Below are 24,192 nucleotides of genomic sequence, written 5' to 3'. Positions count from 1 at the left end.
CGACATGAGCCATACATGACAAACACCTGTGCTTTAACACGAATGGTTGTATACAGTGTGAACCCACCTGTCCTTTAACCAGGTTGTAGAGGGCCAGTGTAGCTCCTAGGTGTTGAGCCTGCATGCCGTCCTCAGTGAGGATGGTGGGACACACCTCCAAAACATCATCCAGCCTCTGGACGCGAACCCTGGGGGGAATAGTGTCAGTTCAAAAACAAAACTTTACATAGTCAGACACTATCTATTAACTGAACTCTAACTCTGGACGACTATATCTGTCCAAATGTACCAGATGCAGACTCTGACTATGCCAACAATTAAATATCAACGGATTGAACCACACACCTGCACTTCCAATATCTCCCTGCAGGAACTTTCTGAAAGGAGGGTGCAGGACTTTTAGGGAGGTTCTTCCTGACCCAGTCAATGAGAAACTGCTTGGGTGACTTGCCAGTCCAGCTGCGTGCTGTATAGTCAAAGTCCCTGATGTCTTTGGGCTCGTTCTTTTTCACTACTGAGGAGAAACAGACATGCAGAGATTAGATGTCACATGGATTAACAGACAACCATGGTTTCACACCCATACCAAGTTGACAGAACTTAACACATGTATGTTTTGTACTTTTCTCTGCAGGGGGCTTTTCTGCAGGGGGTTTTGCGGCTTGTTCAAATAGGCTGAAGTTGAGGTCCTCCTTCACCACAGTCAGAGGGGGTGGTTTCTTGGTGGTTTCCTCTTTGGGTGTGTCTACAACTTTGATCGCTGAGTTGAACATAGGATGAGATTCTAGAGGCTTCATCTCTGCAACATGAACAGAAATATCACCATCAACATCATTTGACATGAAAATAAAAACAACACATTTGTCTTTGACATTGGCGATGGAGCACCCAGACAGACCTTGATTGATGATTCTGATTCTGTCCTGTGCCATCCTTTGCGCTGCTTTGTCCCTCTTGGCCTTGGCAACAGCTGCCATGTCCTTGGCATCGTACAGCTGAGCCGTGAGCACGAGATACCTGTCGTTCTACACAACACAACAACACAAGTGAATAACACAGCCACCATAAACCAGAATGACAATACCACCCAAACAAACCTCAGTTGTTACAGATAACCAAGAGTAAACCAGGCGATAATATGGTCAGAATGTCATCTGGAGAATTCATTCATCAACGAACGCAAGGACAATGACAAATGAGACGAGGACTCTTCGGAAGTGCAGGTGTGGATGGGAAAAAACAACAACACTCAGGGGATTTCGCATCCATATGGGAAAGAAGAAGTGTGGTGGCGGTAGCCGTAAGAAACCTTGCACTGCCCAGGAAAGGGCAGGTCAGACAAATGGGATCCAAGGCCGGGTCAAAAACCACAGTGTCATCGGCCTCAACAGCGTCTGCTAAAGGACCTAGGGCTATGGGGTAACAATGCAGAGAAGGCAAGCTTTTGGCTTTGGCTGACAAGGCATGGGGAGCAAGCAACTCTTGAAGAAGGTTAGCTGCAGGGAGTGTCAGGGAGACGTCCCTGTTCACTGCCTCGCCACCAGGAGATGTTCTGGGTTAAGGGGCGAAACATCTGTGAGCGGTGGTCCCCAGCTGATGACTCTACAGCTAACCAGTAGGCACCGGAGGTGGAGGTGCGGCAGGCCTAGAGCCTAGCAGGAAGAACATCTACCTGTTCAGATGATATACATCTTAACAAAATTGATTAAAAAATGATTAAATTAAAAAAATTAATAATAATAATAATAATAATAATAATAATAATAATAATAATAATAATAATAATAATAATATACATTATTCATCAGTGTGATATCATTACTGAGCTTAGCTTACTGGATCAAACTTCTCATCCAGTTCAGGGTTCCGGGCCTTCTTTCCACTCTCCTCTAGCTCCTCCCCACTGCTCTCCTCACTGGACTGCTCAGCGTATCTCAGGATCCACTCCTTCATACTGGCACCATCATCTTTTACAGGAGCCTGTCCACACAGAGATAACATGGAGATCACTGATGAGTTCACAGCCAACACTGACTCACTGTGAAGTAAAGATTCCGACCCCCCCCCACCTTAGCTGCCTCCTTCTTGGACTCTATGGGAGCCTCACGTAGTGGTGCTTGGCTTTGAGTGGGAGGCTGGAACTTAGGTTTGGTCTTGTGGTTCTCCTCCTGCATCCTCTGGCTGAAGCCCGCTGGTAGTTCCTCTGTCAAAAAGAGAGGTGGAGAGGTAAATGGAAAGGAGAGAGAGAGCGAGAGAGAGAGAGAGAGAGAGAGAGAGAGAGAGAGAGAGAGAGAGAGAGAGAGAGAGAGAGAGAGAGCGAGAGAGAGAGAGAGAGAGAGAGAGAGAGAGAAATTAATCAGCCATTGGGATCAATGATAAATTAGGTTGTGATCAGAGGTGAAAACGCAATAACATTAGGCCTAAATGTAAATCAGTATGCAGGACCTCTGATCAAGACACTGCGAATGCCTTTTTAAAAATATTTGTTTACCATCTCTAAGGTTAAGGCACAGCCAATCAAGCGCAGAGTGCAGGTCTCCTCCATACAGCACACTGCTTTTCATGGCTTCCTCAATGTGCTCAGTCTTAAAGTTGAATTTTTGCAGAGCTGTGTAAAGATCCTGTAAAACACAATTTACATGTGTTACCCATGACAGTGTGCCTCTAAACAAATGACTTAAGGAAATGTGACAGATATCAAAGTCCTACAAGACACTATATCCTTCAATCAGTACAAACTCATATTCTTTACCAGCAGTTTCCTGTTAGTAAGCCTTAATGATATTGGTCCTTTGTCTCCATTTTCTAGCCTGAAATCATTGATCAGCTTGATGATTTTCTTCTCCAGATCTGCTTGAATTACAACCTGAAACAACAGAAACATGTCAACGGCCATTTATAAACTAATACGGCTGCAGATGTCAGAAAGATTCAGTTGCATCTGGATGGACACTCACTTTGAGAATAGACTTGTCAGAGACTCCTCCTGTGTCAACCTGGGCTGTGTTTGTGAGGCTGTAGGTCTTTGGACCTGTCAAAAAACAAGGAGGGGGTCTCAGCATCAAACAGATATGACAGGTTTGGTTACTGTTACAAGATATGAGATCAGTGAATCTCAAGCTATAACAACTACTGAAACATTTTCAGAAGAAGAATCAGAATCAGAAGACTTTATTGCCATGACATGTAAACATGTTAGGAATTTGGTTTGGGACAGTGGAGCACGGTTTACAGCAGGACATGTGCAAGACAGGACAAGACAGTGCAAACCAACATCAGTGCAAGAGTCATAATTAATATAAATATAAAGTGCAGAGATCAAGTGTTCAAGTGTTCATATCCAGACAGTCCAAAGCTCTCTGGGTGGGGGTGGAGGGAGGGTAGATAGATAGGGGTGTAAGGGGTGTTCTAAAACGTGTACAATTTGAGAGAGATGACATTACCTTTTGGTTTGTTTTCTTTCGCGGTAGCTTTGGCAGGAATGGGCTTCTGTGCTTTCTTCCCAGTGGAGGGCTCAGCCACGCCGGGTCCACACGCTGGTCCATCGCCCACTGCAGCTGCTGGGGGTCCAGGAGGTACAGCTGCTGATTTCTTCTTCTTTCCACCCATCGGTGTCGCAAAACATCTGCCAACTGATAGCTAACTTACTCCAATGTCACTCAAAAGTGTGTCTATGCCAGCCAGCTAAACAGATGATGGCTAACCCGAGTAGCTAGCACGCTTAAGTTGTAACCTGCCTGACAGGCACCAAAATCAACACAAGTTTCAATGACTGTGACTTTTATTACACACACGTTGTAACGGAGCTTAGCTATCCCTAGAGTAGCAGTAGTATAAAAGACTGACAACACTCGAGTCTAAGCACATCGCCAGGAGCTGGATCGCTGCGTGGCTAGTTGGCTGAGTGATAAAACAGCACGAAATATTTCGCTTTCCTGTGAATTGGTCCTTCGTTGTTGCCGTAGTAGTAGTCTATGTGGTAAATATTGCATTGTGGGAGTTGTGTCCTGACACAAAGATGGCGGACGCTTTTGGAGACGATTTGTTCAGCGTGTTTGATGAGGAACAAACTCCTTCTACTAAGACCAAAGTTGCCCCCACGGCACCTGAAACAGGGTATGTATGCTGTCATGTTTCTGTCGGTGACGGGGTTTCTATAGTTCACCTAAGTAATAACAGGCAGAGAGAGCAGCATGCACAGACCGCATCATGCAGTGGCTAGGCAATGCTATGCTAGGCTAGCTCCTGTCCACGTTATAGCCATAAGAGACCTGTAGCAGCCAGATAGATACTTGGCTAGCTAGCTTGGCTAGGCTAGCTGTTGACATAGTATGTTGGACTCGTAGCTACACACGTAGAATGATTGGCGGTCAGCTATCCCACATGCTACTCATTTTACCCATTCATACTAATATATTTTTTGCAGATGTATTCCTCTTGTAAATGTACTTCGAGTTGTTGCACTGTATCCCTGTTTAAACAAATAAAATGTTATACATGTGTTAGTTAGCCACATACGACTAATTACTGCCCCCCCCCCTCTCTCCAGTGTTAAGAAGGCAGCCAGTAAAAATGGCAAAGGAGAGGATGACGCTCGCGCTGTTACCAAGACCAAGAGGGAAGCAGACAACGATGGCACAGATGAAGTTGTGTTTGGGAAGAAGCCCAAGATTGTGACAGTCTCCACAGAGGAGACAAAGTAAGACCACATGACTTTGAACAACACTTCAGATTTCAGATGTAACTCATCAAGTATACAATGTGTGATGTTGGGGACTCATTTTGAATGTCCTTTCAGTCTCGCAGACCTAATGCCCAAAGTGAAGGTGGTGCCAGTTGAGACAGTGGAAGGATGCACTCATGAGGTGAGCGCTCACACATAATGTTTTGGCACGTGAAGTATTAGGCTACCATTTATGTCCACTTTGTGAAAATGTGCTTTTCTTACTTAAACAGGTGGCCCTGCCAGCCGACGAGGAGTATGTACAGCTAAAGCCTCGAGTGGGAAAGGCAGCAAAGGTACTTCTGTCTAATTATGAGACAAAAAATAACAGTCTGAAAAATATGCCCTTGAATGACTACTGCCTTTTCAATTGAAGCCCCCACCTATGTGTAGTGTTGTAAAATCCTCCTGGTATTTTTCCTGTAGGAGTACCCTTTCGTTCTGGACCCCTTCCAACGTGAGGCCCTTCTGTGTATCGAAAACAACCAGTCTGTGCTTGTGTCTGCCCACACCTCAGCTGGAAAGACTGTGTGTGCAGAGTAAGTTTGACTCGCCGAGGGTCTCTGCACGAACCGCCAAACTTGCAGTCATTAGACGCTGGCTCTACCTCCTGAGCCACAGCCGCCCCATGTGTGCACTGTAGGCCATGGTGCTAGATCACTCGACCATACTGGGGAATTTTGCAATGTTTTCTTGAGTGAAACACTGAAAGAGAAACACAATGCCTCTTACTTCCCTTTTCTGCCTCTCTCTATCCTGTCTTACAGGTATGCCATTGCTCTAGCCCTAAGGGAGAAGCAGAGAGTGATCTTCACCAGCCCCATCAAAGCTCTGAGTAACCAGAAGTACAGGGAGATGTATGAGGAGTTCCAGGATGTCGGTCTGATGACCGGTGATGTCACCATCAACCCCACAGCCTCCTGCCTAGTCATGACCACTGAGGTACGACAGTGACATTATCTAGTATGTTGCTGCTAATGGAGGGTTTATTTCTCTGTTATTTATATGGTTTTGGAGGGTTTATTCATATGTTCTGGAATATTAATTAGACTTCATTGAATCTTGTTTCAGATCTTGAGGAGCATGTTGTACAGAGGCTCTGAGGTGATGAGGGAGATGGCCTGGGTTATCTTCGACGAGATCCACTACATGAGAGATGCAGGTGTGTGGGATCACAACAAAACACTACTCAGTGTTGTTTTGGCAAGGCAATATCGTTCAACAAGTTAACAGCATAGCACTTTACCAACAACACTGTCCTTAATGTCAATGCCTCCTCTACCCTAATACCTAATTGGTTTCATCACAATTTGGCAACATTGTCACTGGTCCTGTTCCTGAAATCTAAATGCCAATGCTAAATGCTTTCTCTCTGCAGAGCGTGGTGTGGTCTGGGAGGAGACTATCATCCTGCTTCCTGACAATGTGCACTATGTGTTCCTGTCTGCCACCATCCCCAACGCCAAGCAGTTTGCAGAGTGGATCTGCCACCTCCATAAGCAGGTGGGTTTAAGTTGGAACCCTTTAATACCTACATGCATTGGTTGAAAGATAAGATCTAATACAATACATATTACAAGTACAGGATTGCATGCTTCTAATATTGACATCTCGTCTCTATGCAGCCGTGCCACGTGGTGTACACAGACTACCGGCCCACCCCCCTGCAGCACTACATCTTCCCAGCAGGTGGCGATGGACTCCACCTTGTGGTGGACGAGAATGTAAGTCACACACACAGAAGCCCTTTTCACACATAGTTCCATGTAAATTGCATGGAATCCCTTGCTTCCTTTCACACATGGCTACCACCCGGGTCTTGAATCACACATTCAACTAGATGCAGAACTGGAACGAGACAAGCAGGTGAGACTGCCATATGCCATATAATATATCTGCCATATATCATACCTCTGTTTTTTAGCGAAAAATATGCTGATAAATACATATAAAACAGAGGTATGATATAGGGCAGATGTATATAGCAGTCTCACGCACCTGTCCCGTCTCCAGTACATAAGAACGTTGTATCCTTTGAAACATATGGTGGGATGTAAGGATCTTGTATGATGGTAGTATTATCGTTGGTGTCCGCCATGATTACAGTTAGTTTGTAAGACTTAACTGGCTGTTCGTAACTTAACTGATTTCAGAGTACTATGATATTGAAACCAGAGCATATTTACGAACGCATTTATTTATTGATCAGAAATCGATTAGGGAATCAATAAAGAATCGAACCGATAAGCAGAATCGATAATAGAAGCTGTATCAGATCTTAGCAATTTTCATCCCTACCTGTGTATTGTGTATATTGTATTATTAAGAGCCGCCATTAGTTATGTCTGTTAATTCGAGTTTATTTGAATGGGGAAAAAATGTTAGTGGTCCAAATGTAAAAAATCGTCTTTGACCCTGGGGAATTAATAATTGAATGTTAATGCGTGTCTTGTGATGTGGTCTTCCCCCAGGGAGAATTCAGAGAGGACAACTTCAACACAGCCATGCAGGTGCTGAGGGATGCAGGTGACTCTGGGGCCAGCAGTGGAGGGGGCAAGTGGGACCCCAGAGGACGTAGAGGTGGAACAAAAGGTATGTGTGTGTGAGATGCACCATGGTTTTTCATTTCATGAGACCATCATTTCAATGAGTGATTCAGTGTTGTGTGAAAGTCATCTGATTTAAAGCATATTGAATGTGGTGTGCGTCTCTCCCTCAGGGCCATCTAATGTCTTTAAGATAGTAAAGATGATTATGGAAAGAAACTTCCAACCCGTCATCATCTTCAGCTTCAGTAAGAAGGAGTGTGAGGCCTACGCCCTGCAGGTGTCAAAGCTGGACTTTAACACAGGTACTCCCTTTGAGCTTTTTATTATTACCATCAGTCAGAAGTTATGCAATGTTTAATATTAAGTGTATAAATTAATTTGTTCCGTCTCTCCAGCCGACTGTGTGAGGAAACTAACATTCACTGATTTGAATTTCATTTCATACTAGATACAGTTTCATACTGGATACAAAGAACCTCTCGCTGTTGTGTTGAGAAACGTCTCTGGTAGGCTGCGTTACCTGATGTGGTTCAGTTGTGACCATGAGCAGGGTAAATCTGGCCTGCATAGTGAATTGGTTAACTGTGAATCACAGAGCCCTCAGCCCTGCATTTCTGGCGAAACTTCACGCTGTGTGTGATTCAAGTAAGTGAATTAGCTTGGAGTGCAACAAATGCCAGCCAGTCTGGGGGACAATGTGAACGGTCTCCTCCATCAGAGATGAATATGGCCATTGTGCATTATCAGCTGTTTCTAGATATATGCTCCTCTTAAAGTGAAAAGATGCATTGATGGATTAGTCCCCAAGGGAAGAAATGTTGTATTGATCGCAGATCCTGTCTTTTATCAACAAGCATGGAATACATGCAGAAAAATATGTCATTGCTGAAAACCTTTCTGAGTACTGAATCGGCCAATACCAAGTACGATCCTTTTAAAGGCTTGTTATTTGAATGTGAAATGCTACTGCCATCCATCAAAATACTTGCCTTACAAATGTTTGTAACAAGCTGTTTTACTGGTGTGTGTCTCAAGTGTGAAGTAATGACACTCATGTTTGGGACGTTTTTATGACTTACGTAATGGCATGGGATCGGTAAATGGGATGGGCATGGGATCGGCCCGATACAAAGTAATCTTTGAGAGAACTTCTGAGATATCTGTCAGTATATGGAGAGGCAAAAATGATCTGTGAAGTTTGCTGTGGGATTAGACCTGGTTTCATTTCAGTATTTTTAGAAACTGTTGCTGGCCCCATGTTCAGCTGTACAGTCGTTTATGCCACAGGTAGGAGGGTCACAATTAGGGATGCTCCGATTTATCGGCCACCGATTTAAATCGGCCGATTTCACTCCAAATGACTCGATCGGTGATCGGCAAAAATGGCCGATCGCAAAAACCGATCTTTCTTTTTTTTTTTTTTTTTTTTTTTCCCTGGGGAAGACAGATAACTGAACAGAAAACATAGGAGGATGTAACAGTATGTAAACCATGAAGGCCACGTTTATGATGTCTTTTATACAGCCATATCACTGACTTGGGCTTCAGGCCCTAACTGGGTGATAGGCCAGACTTTTACTATGCCATAAAAATGGGTCTGCGTTTGCTTGGTGCCTAATGGATCAAAACTTTTGTCTAAAAAGCAAAAAATATGTAGGCTATCCAGTCAGTAGGCCTACAGTTATGTATTTTTAAAAAAATCGGTATCGGTATCGGTTGATCTTGAGGAAAAATATCGGTGATCGGTATCGGCCCCAAAAATCCAGATCGGAGCATCCCTAGTCACAATAGGGCTGCGGAAGACTATATGAAGGGAGAGCCAGGTTCTCTCTCTCTCTCTCTCTCTCTTGAACTGTTCTGGCTGGGGTCTATTTCCTTATGTCACATTGTTTCTGGGCTCATTGTTTATGGAACAGTCAGCCTGCCTGCCCTGAACTATGCAGCCTCAGACTGACTCTGTAACATATAGGCACATGTCAGCTCTCTGTTACATAGACACAGGTGGTAGGTGTCTCTATAAAATAGGTCACACACATTAGGTTGAGGCAGAGCACCTTATGTGCTTTCTAGTCAACTGACTATCTCTGGTGGTAGTTGGGCTGCACAGGCTCACTTCTGTATGTTGCAGCAGATACTGTATTTGGTCATATGCACTCACTGTGGTGAGAACATGTAGTCTTAAAACCCATTAGCTCAAGTACATGTGTCTGTTGGGGCCTCGGAGACAGAACATTAGCAGTATTCTATGTTTATGAAATGACTAGAGACGTGTGTCTGCGTGTGTGTCAGTCAGTGTTTTTAGAGAGTAAGTATAGGTCCTAGGCCAAAGTGCTAATGTAAGGCAGTGTGACAGCTGTGGTGTGTCTGCTGGTTCTGTCAGGGTGTTTTTTTTACTGGGACTGTGGGACTTTACAGTGGACCGTGGCAGTCTCACTATGGCCACTTATCTGTTGGGTCCTGTCGGGAGACAGATACACCCACAGTGTGCAAGTACAATTGCATGTATTTGAATATGAAAATGGCTGAGGGTTCCAGTTGGCCTCACTTCCACCCTTTCGGGGATGTGTGTGTGTGTGTGTGTGTGTGTGTGTGTGTGTGTGTGTGTGTGTGTGTGTGTGTGTGTGTGTGTGTGTGTGTGTAGGGGGGCACTGGCTACACTGTTGATGTCTGGATGTATAGTCCGAGTCAGTTAACCCTTCATGTCAATTACCGTTTGTTTGTTTGTTTTTTTCAGAGGAGGAGAAGAAGCTTGTGGAGGAAGTTTTTAACAATGCCATTGACTGCCTGTCAGATGAAGACAAGAAGCTTCCTCAGGTGAGTTAGGTGTCTAATTCTCTGGCTAGTTGAGTATGAAGAGACCCGTGGGTGTACCCACCACACTCACTGGTCACATGGAGTGTCTTGTTTGCTTACATAGCCTACATACTGTTCTCACTTGAATCAGCCCTCTTCTGGCGCCTTGTTAGCGGTCATAAAAAAAACTCCCCATTTCCTAATGTGCCCTTTTATGAACTGAGCTCTCATCACGCTAGGCTTTAAAAGCGCCAAGAAGTGTTACCATTTCATACACGAAGCCACACAATGTCAACAGAGGCTCAAAAAAACACTTCCTCCACAAGCTTCTTCTCCTCATCTGAAAAAAACAAACAAACGGTAATGTGTAGTATACTCCCGTAGTATTCCCTCACACACTAATAAATAAGTCTGTGAAAGCTAGTCTTCTTGATGTCCTGGTCATAAGTGGATATATAGCCCCACCACACAAGCCACAGCAAAGCACAGCATGACTGTGCGAACTTGTTCTGTAATGCCTCGCTGACATGGTGGAGATATTTCTGAGTTTCTGTTTTTAAGAGGGCCTGTAAAAGTTTCCACCCTCCGTGGCTCAGGCTGGTGGCTTTGATTACACACACACACACACAGCGTTTTGATTTCTCTCTGCCCGTTTATGCAGTTCAGGCTGGTTTGGATTTGTCCCCTACGTCTTTGTTTCGGTGGTGTTGTTTATTAGCTAGGCTCTGTGGTGGTCATGGGTGATGGAGATGTCAGGAGAAGAAGGCTGCGAGAGCTGGGTCTGACCGGGGGTTCTGATTGCGATATAACCATGTGAGAACATGGCTCCACAGAAGGGCACAGGCTGTTTTTCTTTTTCTTCAATGGATGACTCATACATTTTTGTGTGTGTGTGTTTCCAGGTGGAGCATGTTCTGCCCTTACTGAAGAGGGGTATTGGTATCCACCACGGAGGACTCCTCCCCATCCTGAAGGAGACCATTGAGATCCTCTTCGGCGAGGGACTGCTTAAGGTGGGGCTTGGAACTCACCTCCTTCACAATCACAACGTGACCAACACTGTCACTGTTCCTGTATGAGTGAGGCCAGGCGTCTATATGACATGTTTTCTCTCTCTCCTCAGGCCCTGTTTGCCACAGAGACCTTTGCCATGGGGATCAACATGCCTGCCCGCACCGTCCTCTTCACCAGCGCACGCAAATTTGACGGCAAAGACTTCCGCTGGGTAATAACCCTCTCTTCTACAGTAACTGCACAGTACATGTATTATTACCGTAACCTGGTTTCAGATCTTTATGTGCATTAGCTGACTTCTTTTTAAAAACGTGGCACGTCAATGATGGAGGTGCCCCAAGCCCCACACAAGTCCTGTGTCCAATTAGTGTTGAATATTCCCTCCCTCTGCATCTGTTTAAACCCTGCTCTCTGCCTGTGCCACATCAGCATGAACAGTGCCATAACATGTCAGCATTATAAGCGCATTCTCTTCATCATAACATTTCATCAGCCCCTGAGATGATTGAGGTAGTCGGATCATGAGGTAAATTCAATACATGTGTATATCTCTGTCTTGGTGATCCCTGCTATGCTGCAACCTTACAACTGTGCCCCGGGTCATAGTTGACATATTGCCTACGCTCTCTCTCCGTCTCCTTGTTTACGGCCTCACGGTTCCCGCTCGGCTCTGCGCGCCGTTCCCCATGGCCGCCGTGATGCCTTTATAAGGCCGCAGAGCCAGGCCCTGATAAACAGCCACGTATTGTTTGTGTGAGCTGAGGGCCGTGAATCAATCTGTTGGGAATAAAAGGCCCATATCATTACCCCTCTGGCTCTGGTAGAGAGAGAAAGAAAAGCTGCTGTCCAAGAGGAACATCTGGAGTGGGCTGACGGTACCAGAAGCACCACGCAGTCATATAGTCTAATAACCCCCCCCCCCCCAGCTTTCACTACAGTCCATTAATGTAAGATGAGTAGAGCACCGCCTGAGCCAGAGCATTTGATCAAATTCGCATGACAATGGCACTAACCGTTCGTGGATTTCTAGTCCCAAGACCAAATATCTTAATTAGAGGTGGGACGCAATTAAAACAATTAATCCAATGAATTAGAGGCTTCGTAATTAATTAATCGCATTTTAATCACCTACTGTATCAATATTTGACACGAGAAGCAACAGTTTTCAATTAAAATGGATTTGGTATACGAGTGAATCAATGAATAGACATACATAGGTTTAAAGCCGCAAAATCCTGTTTATTTTAGCTACACAGACCAACAGATCACACAATGTACCTAACCTAATGTTACCTGCATGAAACAATGTCAGCAAGCTAGCTTCAGCAACAACCTCTGCTGACTCTTCAAGCTTGAAACAATGGTCTTTGACTCTGTGTATGAATCCGTCCTCTACTTCTTATGACTAAGTTGACTTGGTTTTCCTTCTACCTGGAACCAAACCCAACACGTCAGTCAGATGTTTATGTTTATTCAGTATTAACGTGTTGTGTTCCCCTGTTAGATCACGTCTGGAGAGTACATCCAGATGTCGGGCCGTGCAGGCAGAAGAGGGATGGACGAGAGGGGCATCGTCATCTTCATGGTGGATGAGAAGATGAGTCCAACTATTGGGAAGCAGTTGCTGAAGGTTTGTGTGTGTGTGTGTGTGTGTGTGTGTGTGTGTGTGTGTGGTGATACACTGCTTCAGTCATGATACACGGGTGATTGACTGGCCTGGCTGCAGAAATTATTGGAGGCTATTTACTTAATTTACTTAACTCCCCCCCCCCCCGCGCACTGTGCTGATGTCACCCTGCGCCAGACGCTTCCCAGCGTTTAGCTAAAACGACTCCATCCGCCACGCTTTTAGAATGATCGGTCATGTGAGTGATTGCGCCACTGGGGTGGAGAGCAGCGGTCTCTATTTATAATCACAACTACAGTCAAGACCTTTGTGTCCTCAACCCTGAGAGAGTTCTTTAAAGGGTCTCCGCTAGGTCACTGAGCTCCATCTTGACCCCTCAGGTCATTATCAAACACACTTATGGCTAAGCTTCAGGCAGTCTTTATGGGTTCTTGATATGATCAGGGAGTTCTCTGGACCTGTGGTTAACTAGCTCCAGGCTTCAAACCCCCCTACAAACAAAGAGTTGCGGAATAGAAGTCTTCTCCAGGGTAAAAGTGAGGTTTCTGGTCTGCTGGGGTGTTGGTCTTCAGTCTGGGTCCATTAAGTCTTACACAACAGCCACTTTACAGGATGACAACATGCCTTATCCTGGTCCTACGCATGACAGATTAATGGCCCAGAAAAGTGCTGGTCTGTGGGGGTAGATCTCATTTCTCTTAACAGTACTGTGGTAATCTCCACGAAACCAAAGAACTGTTTTGATTGCGAAAGGAATTCTATGAAACTGCCCTCGGCTTACCGGAGGGGTCTCCGTCCTTGGATAATACTAATGTGATTTCATCGTTTGTTTCATAGTCTGTTTGCTCTCAAAACAGCCACAATTCTTCATGGTATTGATTGATGATGTTGGAAACATTCCTTTGAATTTCTGGTCCATGATGACATGATTGCATCAGATTTTTCGGGTGCACTTTCAAGCTGTGACTCTCTTGTTCTACCACATCCCAAAGGTGTTCAATTGGATTCAGATCCGGTGACTGGGAAGGCCACTGAAAAAACCTGAACTTATTGTCATGTTCATGAAACCAGTTTGAGATTACTTTTGCTTTGTGACATGGTGCATTATCATGCTGGAAGTCATGCCAATAGAAGATGGGTACATTGTGGCCATGAAGGGATGCACATGGTCAGTCACAATACTCATAGGCTGTGGTATTAACGGGCCCAAAGTGTGCCAAGAAAACATTCCCCACCCCATTACATCACCTCCACCAGCTTGGATTGTTGACAGGTGTACAGGTGTCCCTAATAAAGTGTGTAAAAGGACACAGCCTGTCTAACATAGTGTGTCTGATGAATGAATGTGTATGACCCTTTTTTCCTCTCCCCCAGGGCACTGCAGACCCTCTGAACAGTGCCTTCCACCTCACCTACAACATGGTGTTGAACCTGCTGCGTGTGGAGGAGATCAACCCAGAGTACATGCTGGAGAAGTCCTTCTACCAGTTCCAGCACTACAGAGCTGTTCCTGGGGTTGTGGAGCGTGAGTGCACACATGCACACACACACACACACACACACACACACACCAACCCTCTCTAGACTTTGCATAAAGTATCTTTTTTACTTAATGCAGAGTAACACGCCACTCCAGGCTGATTTGGTAGACTGTTCTGTTGAATGCTTGTGTGGTAGTGGGTGTATCATTGGACCATATGAAGACCATGTGTATATCCTCAAGTGTTAACTGTTGCTTCCATACCGTGTGTTTTGCTGTGGAGAATGTGTTGAATGTGACTGATTTTCCACAGAGATGACCAAGTTGGAGGGGATGTATAATGCCATCGAGATCCCCAACGAGGAGAGCGTTGTGACCTATTACAAGATCCGCCAGCAGCTAGCCAAGCTGGCCAAGGAGATAGAAGAATTCATCCACAAACCCAAATACTGCCTGCCCTTCCTCCAGCCTGGGAGACTGGTCAAGGTTAGGACCAAATACCAGTCATACTTTTGCCTGGCTGCACCACGCACTCCAATTATTCTGTGTGTGGGATTCAATGAGGCAACCACATACTGACATCTCTTTCATACCATGGAAGGAAATTATCTTGTTTCTGAGTATCCAAACATTACTTTTTTTACAGGTCAAAAATGAAGATGCTGACTATGGATGGGGTGTGGTGGTTAATTTCTCTAAGAAGGCAAATGTGAAGGTATTCTTTTATATTTTTGAATTTGTAGACCTGAGACTGTTCTTGCGTTGTCACACTACTGTAATGTCACATTCTTTAGTCTGTTGTCCTCCTGGCTTAGATGCTTTGATAGCATTGTAGTCATGTGGAGTGTGTGTTTCTCTCCTCCCTAGGCTGTTCCAGGTGATCAGGAGCCCCTGTACGTGGTGGAGGTACTGGTCCACTGCAGTAAGGAGAGTGTGAAGAACGCAGCCACAGAGGCAGCGAAGCCTGCAGCCCCTGGGGAGAAGGGAGAGATGCAGGTGTGTAGATGCTAGGACTCGAGACTGGATTCGCCTGGTCTGGTAGTCTGTTCAAGGGTAGAAGCCAACATTAATGTGGTTTGTTGTAGACCACAGACACAGCCGATGTGGGTAGACTACTGTCCTTGAGAGTGGAGGAAATCACACAGCCATGTAGTTACCGGGTCAGACTGCTGCTGTTTTGTGTCCTGTCCTAGAGCTTCCCTCAAACTGAAATAGAGAGCAACATCTCTGAAACTAGGGTTTCAGAAACTTTTTTTCTCCAAAGAATATATGCATATGGCAATATTCTGCCATTATTTAGGACATTAGAGATACTCTCTTGTTTACAATGACACGTGGCGCCATGAAATGTTGTAATCGTCTTCTTGGGTCTCTAAGCCTCATAAGTGTCATTCCAGCTCGAGAGATGTCTTCCAGTTCAGGTTCACACTCAACTGTTTGTAGCTGAATTCATTAGCTGTTGCTGCTGCATTCCATCAATCATTATGATTCATAATGGAGCAACAGTGTTTCCCATTCGTTGTGCATTCCTTGACACACACTCTATGGGTATCATCTGTCCACCAAACACTGTACATTAAACTGCTGCTGCTGTGTAGACTTTCTCCTCCATTTTGCGCAGTCCCTTCAGAGTCCCAGAGTCAACGTTATTTAGTGCTGTCAGCCAGTCCTGAACTCTAGAGCTCTTGAGTTTAGATGATTTTAGCTGCCTCTTGTATTATCCCTCCATATCTCTGAGGAGCCTTAAACTCTTTCTGAAACGTTCTCTGCTACTCTTTGGGCTGGTTTCTGGTAAACGCATTTAGATGAATCCATCGCCTCCTCCCAGCTGCCTCTGCTGTCTGGCAGGCAGTGTGCACAGGCCAGGGCTGTGTGGGCTAACGTCCAACAGCTTCGCCAGTATTAACTGTCTGGGAGTACAGGGGATTGGAGTGAAATGAAAACGTGGATTAGTTGAATTGGGTTGTGTTTAGACTGTGCCAAGACTAAGAGCCCTTCTAATGTGTGGCAATCATTTCTATATTCTGAGGTATGTGGATTTAACACCCTGTTTTGTAGGTTTTCTTAAGCATCTCTCCCTGCCAATGATGGTGTTGGTGGCTTGGTGTAGTGAATGATAGATTTTTTCCAATCTTCCCGATCAGGTGGTTCCTGTTATGCTCCACCTCCTCACCTCCATCAGTTCAGTCCGTCTTTACATCCCCAAAGACATACGGCCGTATGACAACAGACAGAGCATGCTCAAATCCATACAGGTAAGAACACAGGCAAACACTGTGGAGAATTTGGTTTATTTCAAACGTGGTGCAAATGGGGACACAAAGGATGCAGGGGACATGAAAAGTGTGTGTGAGATGTTCAATATGTTAAGCAGACCTTTTGTCTATTTATGGTGCCCCCCCCCCCCCACACACACACACACACACACACACACACAGGAGGTCGAGAAGCGTTTCCCAGATGGCGTGCCCCTGCTGGACCCCATCGACGACATGGGCATCACAGACCCGGGCCTGAAGAAGGTCGTTCAGAAGGTGGAGGCCTTTGAACACCGGATGTACTCCCACCCCATGCACAGTGATCCCAGCCTGGAAGCGGTCTACACACTCTGTGAGAGGAAAGCCCTGGTGAGGATGGGTGGGGGGCTTACTGGGGTCTCTTTGATTGGCTCATGTCCTGTAAGGCTGCTATAGTGTACTGGGGAATGAAGTTATCTTACAGGTCTACCCCATGACAGCCACTTGGTCTGGCACTTCTTATTGGTCTGTAGTGGTTTGTTAGTTCACCTTACTAGTAATGTGTTTGCTTAGTTTTTCGGCCATATTGATGGAAATCAAAGCCATTGTTTGATAGAAAATGTGAACGCTCTTCCTGTCCGAGATTGAAATGGCAACGCATTGACTAAAACAAACACAGGATGAGGCTGCAATTGCAATATCAGATTGAAATAAGATATTGCTTTCACCCAAGTCTGGCAGAACTTTCAGAACTGAAATTGATTGCAGAGGAGGTGATGAAACGGCTGGAAAAGAGGGAGATGACATTTAAAAAAAAAAACATTGTTTCACTATTACGTCCCCTCTCTTTAAGAGTCTGTGACCCTTTTCTTGGTGTGTGTGTGTGTGTGTAAAAGATTCCCCCTCTTCTGTGTCCTGTCAGTGTGGAGCTATTCCACCTGTCACTGCTGGTGAGAGGGTACAGACAGGCAGGGGATCCTATGGCATGTAATCAGGGCTGTTACCAGGGCTCTGCCTCAGAGAGGAGGAGATGTTTCGCATGGGTCAGCACGGGTCTGAGAAATCCCTCCAAACCAGATTACACTCTCTTTGATTGGCCGTGACAAGAGCTTTACACCTGTTCTAAAACCATCTCCAATCCCAACTGGAGGTCAACCGCCACCCTCCAGCCATATGGGATTGACCTTCAATGAAGCTTTCAACCATAGCCACACAACCTAGTACTTTCCCTACGAAGACCACGCTGTCTATTCTAGTACTGGTTCACTGACTCAAGTTTACACAGTGTACTAGATCTTAGTATCTGATAATCTGTGTACCTGCTACTGTACGTCTTCTGACCCATAAAGCTCTACAAGTTACGACCTAAAATGTGAAATGGGCTATCACTAACCCATCGCTAGCTAGCTAACTAATGCTGGGTGGCCTGAGAGTTAGCTGATGTGCCATCAGTACGCCCTTCTTTTCAAACTGGCCTGCAGCATGTTATAATGGACTTGAGTGAGCCCTAAAGTGGATAATGGTCTTAAGCCGGGACAGTTAGTTGCAGTGTGTGTAGCACAGATGAAAATGGGCATCTCGACAGAGCAAGGCTGTTAACCCAGCCCCTCTCTCCCTGTCTCAGCTGGGTCTTTCACACTGATTGGATTGCCCTATGTTTTGCAATGTCAGCTACACAATACTGATCCTCATCTCATCTCTGGTTGACTATTGAACTTCTTGACTCTAGTGAACAGTATTAAACTTTATAAACATGGTTCTTTAGTCATCATGTGTCTTTTTGCCATTATTCTACCCCCCCCCCCCCCCCCCCCCGCTTCCTCATTTCACTTTATGCCTCATAATTCCCTGAGCCCTTAAAGCTATAGTCATATACTGCATCATTGTTTGAGTCATTAAATTTTTTATAGAAATAAATAATGTAAGTTGTTCCATATTGTAGTAAGCATTGCATTTATTTTATGCCATGGTACAAATGGGGTAATAAATAACAAATAATCGGTATCGGCCCATTGTGTTGAATAATCTGTATTGGCCCTGAATTTTCACATCGATGCATCCCTAGTAAGGTTTCTCTGCGTGCCCGGTCATCTTATCCTCTGTGCGTGTCTCTTAGATTGCGGCGGACATCAAGGCTGCCAAGCGGGAGCTGAAGAAGGCTCGCACTGTGCTGCAGATGGACGAGCTCAAGTGCAGGAAGCGCGTCCTGAGGCGCCTCGGCTTCGCCACAGCCTCTGATGTCATCGAGATGAAGGGCCGAGTGGCTTGTGAAATCAGCAGGTAGGGACAGCCCCTGAAACAACAGTGCCACCACACCTCGTCTCTGACCGAAGACATTTTAGTAGGGATGTAACAATGCATCACGAGACAGTTAATTATCGATACAAGTATGTTACGATTCAAATCAGTGAGATGAAAAATTGATTGCGCTCCTTCAAAGTTATACCCTATCAGAGAAACGCATCCGGGTATTTTGCCCTCGCATCATGCCCCCGCTCCTTTTAGGTGAAAACATTCTTTAGCTTGACAGGCGGTCAATTCAAATTCGAGGTCTTTGCCAATTTAATAGCATAAAATAAGAAAACAGTATTGCTTTTTTAGCTATTAGGAGCCCAGATCCGATGGCCAATCAGGCATACAATGATGTAATGTTGTTATCGATCGGGCGACAAGTGATCAGCGTCGTTATGTAGAAAAAAAATTACGAACTAGAGGTAGATGAGTGTCCTTTAAGTCTGCCTCCATCAAAGTGGACGAACGACTATATCGTGACTTATACAACTACCTTATTGAATCGCCAGGTAATGTATTTCTGACATCTATTACTTTTTCTGTCGTTAAGACACTTTATTTTGCTGTTTTGGTAGTCTGTTCAATGTGACTAGCTCACTTGCCCACCTCCACCGGTCCTAGTTTTGGCTATAGCTTGCTGTTAATTATTTTTTATAAATCATAGATAGCTAGCTATAACCTCTTCACAGTTATGCTTGAAAATATGTGAACTCCTTGTCCAATAATAGATTTTGTTTTTACCAACAGAAGAATATAAGGGATTTTGGCAAATATTTTTGGGCCACTACCCACACGTTTAGTTGTGTTGCTCATTCCACGAATGCATGATCCTTACAAGTTGTACCTCGTTGTAAAGGTGACTAATCAGGCTTTCCAATGATATAAAATACAATACCAATTGGTATTATTAAAGAGGAGGAATAATCAACCAAAATAACGTTTCCGAACTTTTTGAGGGGTTTAGTTTGAAGTGCAAAATACAATATTCGAATCGTGAGTTGAGTCTATCGTTACATCTGAGGACCCTCTGGATACTGAGACTGATCTGAGAGCAGTGTCTGTATTGATCTGATGTTTTTCCTCCAGTGCGGACGAGCTGCTGCTGACTGAAATGATATTCAATGGCCTCTTCAATGACCTGACTGCCGAACAGGCCACAGCTCTGCTCAGTGTTTTCGTGTTCCAGGAAAATGTAAGCATCCTCTCACTTCCCAATACTTGGACAACACACACCTAACCAAACTCATAACACACTCATGCTTCCCCCCCCACACTGAGTTAAACTCAGCTTCTACTTTCTTCTACTTTCCCACACACTTCAACTCAAAATGCATTCTTGGCATTTTCAACAAGAACACCCTCTCCAAACATTATAACTCTCATTACGATATCTCATCGTAATGTTCTCCTCTCTGTCTCTAGAATTTCTAGTTTGTTGTAGAATCAATTCCCCTACTCAAGTCTCCTCTCTCAATAAGATAGTTGAGTGTCAAATGTTTGAAAAACCTTTGTTTTGGATTCAGCTCAACTCCTGCCCCCCAGTAACTAATTCCTCTGTCTAAACTCAAGTGACTCAGCCAAGTAGACCTTTGGCCCGTCCAGAAACAGATTCTAAACTGGCCCCAGCTTGTCTGTCCTCTGAGGGTGTGAGCCTTGTGCTGTGGGCTGAAGTAAGAAGCTCCATGTGTTTGTATATCCAAATGTCTGCAGTGTAGGCTTAGTCCTTATGTATCTAAACTGCTGGGCTCCTACTTGTCTGTCGTGTGTGTGTGTGTGTGTGTGTGTGTGTGTGTGTGTGTGTGTGTGTGTGTGTGTGTGTGTGTGTGTGTACAAATGATGTAGTAACTGTCTTTGATCGGCAACAACATTGTTGTTAAAATTTTTAGCATTTTCCTCAGTAAATTCAGCATTTTTAGTGGTACATTTTTGTCCAGCGCTGCATTGTTCAGAATTCCTGGGGAGAACCCTGGATAGGTCATGTATTGTATAACTTAAGTCTGGTTTAGGGGTGGGAATTGTTAAGATGTTGTCGATACCGATGCCATTATCAATTCCTTTATTTGTAGAAAAAAGAGTAGACCTACCGGTACACAGGTTCAGCATCAACACAGCTGTTTTATGTCTTGAGTCTGAACACAGTGTAGAATGTCTGCTTAATAACATTTGAACATGTTAAAATGAATTACAATGCTCATTTACTTAAAAGGATATAACTTGGAAAACAAATCTAAAACTGAGACTGATAAAACAAACAATGTATGCCTAGTAACATTTGAATAAATTACAATACTCCTTTTCAAAAGGGAATTAACCAAATATAAAATGTAACTGGCACATAAAATAAACAATTCTTCATTTAGAATTTAGAAAGTGTGGCTAAAACAAGATCATGTGAAGACTGATGTCTGTCCTATTTAGAAGAGGCTACAGTGCAGCAAGTAGTATCCTTATGCTATACATACTGATAATATTAAACTATGCATATTTTCAGTTAATTAATTGGAAGAGTAATTTCATAATATAATTATCAAATTACCATATAATAAACCAAAGGAACATTTATATACAACTTCAAGTGAGATAATATAGAACATACTGCAATATATTAATAACATATGCACGATTCCTTGACCTCACTTGAGACACTTTGACACATTAGTAGCACTATCTGGCACGGAGTGCTAAATATCGATGGCCGTGTTATTATTCAGTGGCAGCGACGTGCAGGTCGTCTACCATTTAAAATCCACGACGTTGCATTTAGTTTGACTTCGTTTGTCACATTTTAAATAGATAACATGCTACTTTATCAGCTTTCTCAAATATCAGATACCAGGCATTGTGGTATAGCCTGAGTGCTTGAATACAGTCCTTGTTGTGACTAAACATTTTACACCCTACGATACTATGACGCTTGAGTTTTGGTGCTGCGGAACTGGTTCTCAACTGGGACCGGTTCTCGATTCCCATCCCTAATCTGGTTCTATCTAAACTGAAACAAAGACGACTCCACCTGTCTCCACTCCACCTGTCTCCACTCCACCCGTCTCCACTCCACCCGTCTCCACTCCACCTTCACCTCTGCTGAAGACAAATTACAACCTTAACCAGCAGGAAAAACAGCTTGGATGCTTGTAACCTTTACAAATGAACACATATTGCACAATAGAAGTCAAGTAAGGCAGATGTTCCAAATTCTGTGCTGTTGCTAAGTGAGCCAGCATGCTTTTAGAATCATGACTAATGTCTTATTGACTGGCTTATATGGAGTTCTTTATATAGCTGAGAATAGCACTATGTTCTTGTGTTTTCCCCCCCCAGGCCAGTGAGATGCCCAAGCTGACGGAGCAGCTAGCTGGACCCCTGAGACAGATGCAGGTAAAGACCACGCAGCAGAGAGCTCAACTCGTTTTAGCATAGGCTCACACTGTTAAAGTAAACCAAACAAGCATACAGGCATGTTCAACATCACTACAATGTGTGTGTGACTATTCTATTGACTTGCTGCCACTCCCCACACTGCCATTTCAGTATTTGGCCAAGTTCTGCCCATAGTCATGTAGAGGTTTGGTGAAAGGGGTGTTTTCCTTTGTGTGAGGTATGTGTGTGCTGAAACGTGTTCCTGGCAGGAGTGTGCCAAGCGCATTGCCAAGGTGTCTGCGGAGGCCAAGCTGGACGTTGACGAGGAGACCTACCTCGGCAACTTCCGCCCGCACCTCATGGATGTGGTCTACACCTGGGCCAACGGATCCACCTTCGCACAGATCTGCAAGATGACCGACGTCTTCGAAGGTAACTCGCTCAGCAATCAATTACGAAGAAGACCCTCCGGTGTGTCCATATGCTGTTATAATAGCATTGGGTTTTGCTTTGGCATCTCTGACACAGATGTTATGAATATTAATGCATCGATGGTCCTCCAAAAGGAAATAGTGAACCTTAACACGTTTTGGTTTTCTATTAACTTCTGATGTGGTAGTAGTTGTTCTTCATCTGTTATGATTTCAAGAACAATGAAAAAAAGCCACATCAGAAGTCAACTGAAATGATAGAAAAAGCCACCAACACACTTTGAGCAGGACTGAGTAGATTGTAGGTATTTATGAAGAGAAATAGCTGAACAGAGCCTTCTAATGCTCTCCATCCCCCAGTGACTGAGAAATCACTAGTATTTGGCTCTGTGAAACTTATTGACGTATACACACGCATCTCCCGTTTTTTAATTAAAATGGGAGTTCAGCTATCAAATAATTTCGAGCATTTCGCTCCAAATCCCACATGGATTTAAGCTGTTAAAGAATATGGGATGATGCCATGAGTTCATGTTGAGTCGGGGGAGTATCAGCCCTCTCTGTGTGGGGTGCGGGTCACTCTGACACAGGAGATGTGGTACGGTGTGGTGTCATTCTGGTGGAGTTGAAGGCCTTTCAGGGTGATTTCATTTCAACTTTTAAATGACCGTGGGCCCAATCCTCAGATCTGCTTGTGATATAAACTGTCTTGTCAACTCTCTAGACATCAATGCATGATTTCTGTGAAATGTCAACTGTTTGTGTGTGACCCCTGTGCCCTCAGACTGATGACACTGGACAGAACTGACAATCAGATTGTGGTATTTGATGCTGTGGGAGTGTGTGTGTACACGAAACTCTGTGTATGTATACACAAAGTTGTGTGTGTACACACTTAGCCGTATACACACACACACACACACACACACACACACACACACACACCAACACTTGTGTGTTCCGTGATTTGTTCCTAGGGAGTATCATCCGCTGTATGAGGCGCCTGGAGGAGCTGCTGAGGCAGATGTGCCAGGCAGCCAAGGCCATCGGCAATACTGAGCTGGAGAACAAGTTTGCAGAGGGTAAGATCTGATTATGGCTCTCAGTCTCAGAAAGATCATCACAAGTGGGTGCCTACCATGTAGACCTCCTCCTAGCTTAATCTAGGCAGCTCACAGACTATTAAATTCAGTTTAAAAAATAATTAATCATTTAGGTTAAGTATCACCAAAGTTAATGAAAGCTAACCTCCCTCCTTGTTAGACAGAACACTAGGGTCTGTGTAGTGTTTTAACAAAATCTAAGAAACTTCATTACAGCTAACTTGTGACCTCACCAGTAAATGATCTAGAGTAATGAGTTTTATAGACCAGGTTGTTGTCAGGATGCATGTCATTAGTGATCATTACCTGAATGTGGTGAAGTCCACAGCTGTAGCTTGATTTTAAAAAATTACAAATACAGTATACTCATGATGTTGTGTTTTTTCTTCCAGGTATTACAAAGATCAAGAGGGACATTGTGTTTGCTGCCAGCCTTTACCTGTGATTGGTTGTACTTTGTATGACAGATCTGTAACTGTTGATTTGAGTGTATGTTCAGTGTGTCTTTCATCATGACACTTTAGACAAATTACACTGAACATATTTTTTTTATTATTATTATTATTTGTGTTCATGTTAATAA

At 44.2% G+C, this 24,192-nt stretch overlaps 2 protein-coding genes across 2 annotated transcripts in view; one reads left to right on the top strand and one right to left on the bottom strand.

The window, feature by feature from the left end:
- The window catches only part of dhx29 (DEAH (Asp-Glu-Ala-His) box polypeptide 29), a gene marked incomplete at its 5' end in the record, with an annotated part of 12,585 nt that extends 8,976 nt beyond the window's left edge, over positions 1 to 3,609 (bottom strand). Inside the window, 10 exons of the mRNA XM_080528684.1 lie at positions 68 to 188; positions 346 to 514; positions 623 to 799; positions 899 to 1,025; positions 1,837 to 1,980; positions 2,070 to 2,203; positions 2,492 to 2,621; positions 2,753 to 2,866; positions 2,958 to 3,031; positions 3,444 to 3,609. Of these exons, the coding sequence (XP_080384810.1) occupies positions 68 to 188; positions 346 to 514; positions 623 to 799; positions 899 to 1,025; positions 1,837 to 1,980; positions 2,070 to 2,203; positions 2,492 to 2,621; positions 2,753 to 2,866; positions 2,958 to 3,031; positions 3,444 to 3,609 (1,356 nt within the window). The remainder of the gene's footprint in view (positions 1 to 67; positions 189 to 345; positions 515 to 622; positions 800 to 898; positions 1,026 to 1,836; positions 1,981 to 2,069; positions 2,204 to 2,491; positions 2,622 to 2,752; positions 2,867 to 2,957; positions 3,032 to 3,443) is intronic.
- A 409-nt stretch (positions 3,610 to 4,018) lies between these two features.
- Positions 4,019 to 24,130, top strand: mtrex (Mtr4 exosome RNA helicase; the record flags this gene model as incomplete). Its single annotated transcript, XM_080528234.1, has 27 exons — positions 4,019 to 4,116; positions 4,550 to 4,699; positions 4,799 to 4,865; positions 4,957 to 5,019; positions 5,150 to 5,262; positions 5,491 to 5,665; positions 5,795 to 5,885; positions 6,102 to 6,226; positions 6,349 to 6,447; positions 7,195 to 7,315; positions 7,443 to 7,574; positions 10,007 to 10,086; positions 10,968 to 11,078; positions 11,189 to 11,290; positions 12,584 to 12,709; positions 14,081 to 14,231; positions 14,500 to 14,672; positions 14,833 to 14,901; positions 15,054 to 15,182; positions 16,331 to 16,441; positions 16,625 to 16,813; positions 18,540 to 18,703; positions 19,802 to 19,907; positions 22,037 to 22,093; positions 22,345 to 22,507; positions 23,484 to 23,588; positions 24,002 to 24,130. The coding sequence occupies 27 exons, from the start codon at positions 4,019 to 4,021 to the stop codon at positions 24,052 to 24,054; spliced, it is 3,123 nt and encodes a 1,040-aa protein (XP_080384360.1). The 3' UTR covers positions 24,055 to 24,130.
- Positions 24,131 to 24,192: the final 62 nt, after the last annotated feature.

This window comes from Nansenia antarctica (assembly GCF_963989245.1).
Source record: "Nansenia antarctica genome assembly, chromosome: 4".
NCBI classification, from domain to species: Eukaryota; Metazoa; Chordata; class Actinopteri; order Argentiniformes; family Microstomatidae; genus Nansenia; species Nansenia antarctica.
Note: the sequence above shows the minus strand (reverse complement) of the source record. Positions and strands in the feature narration are given on the sequence as shown.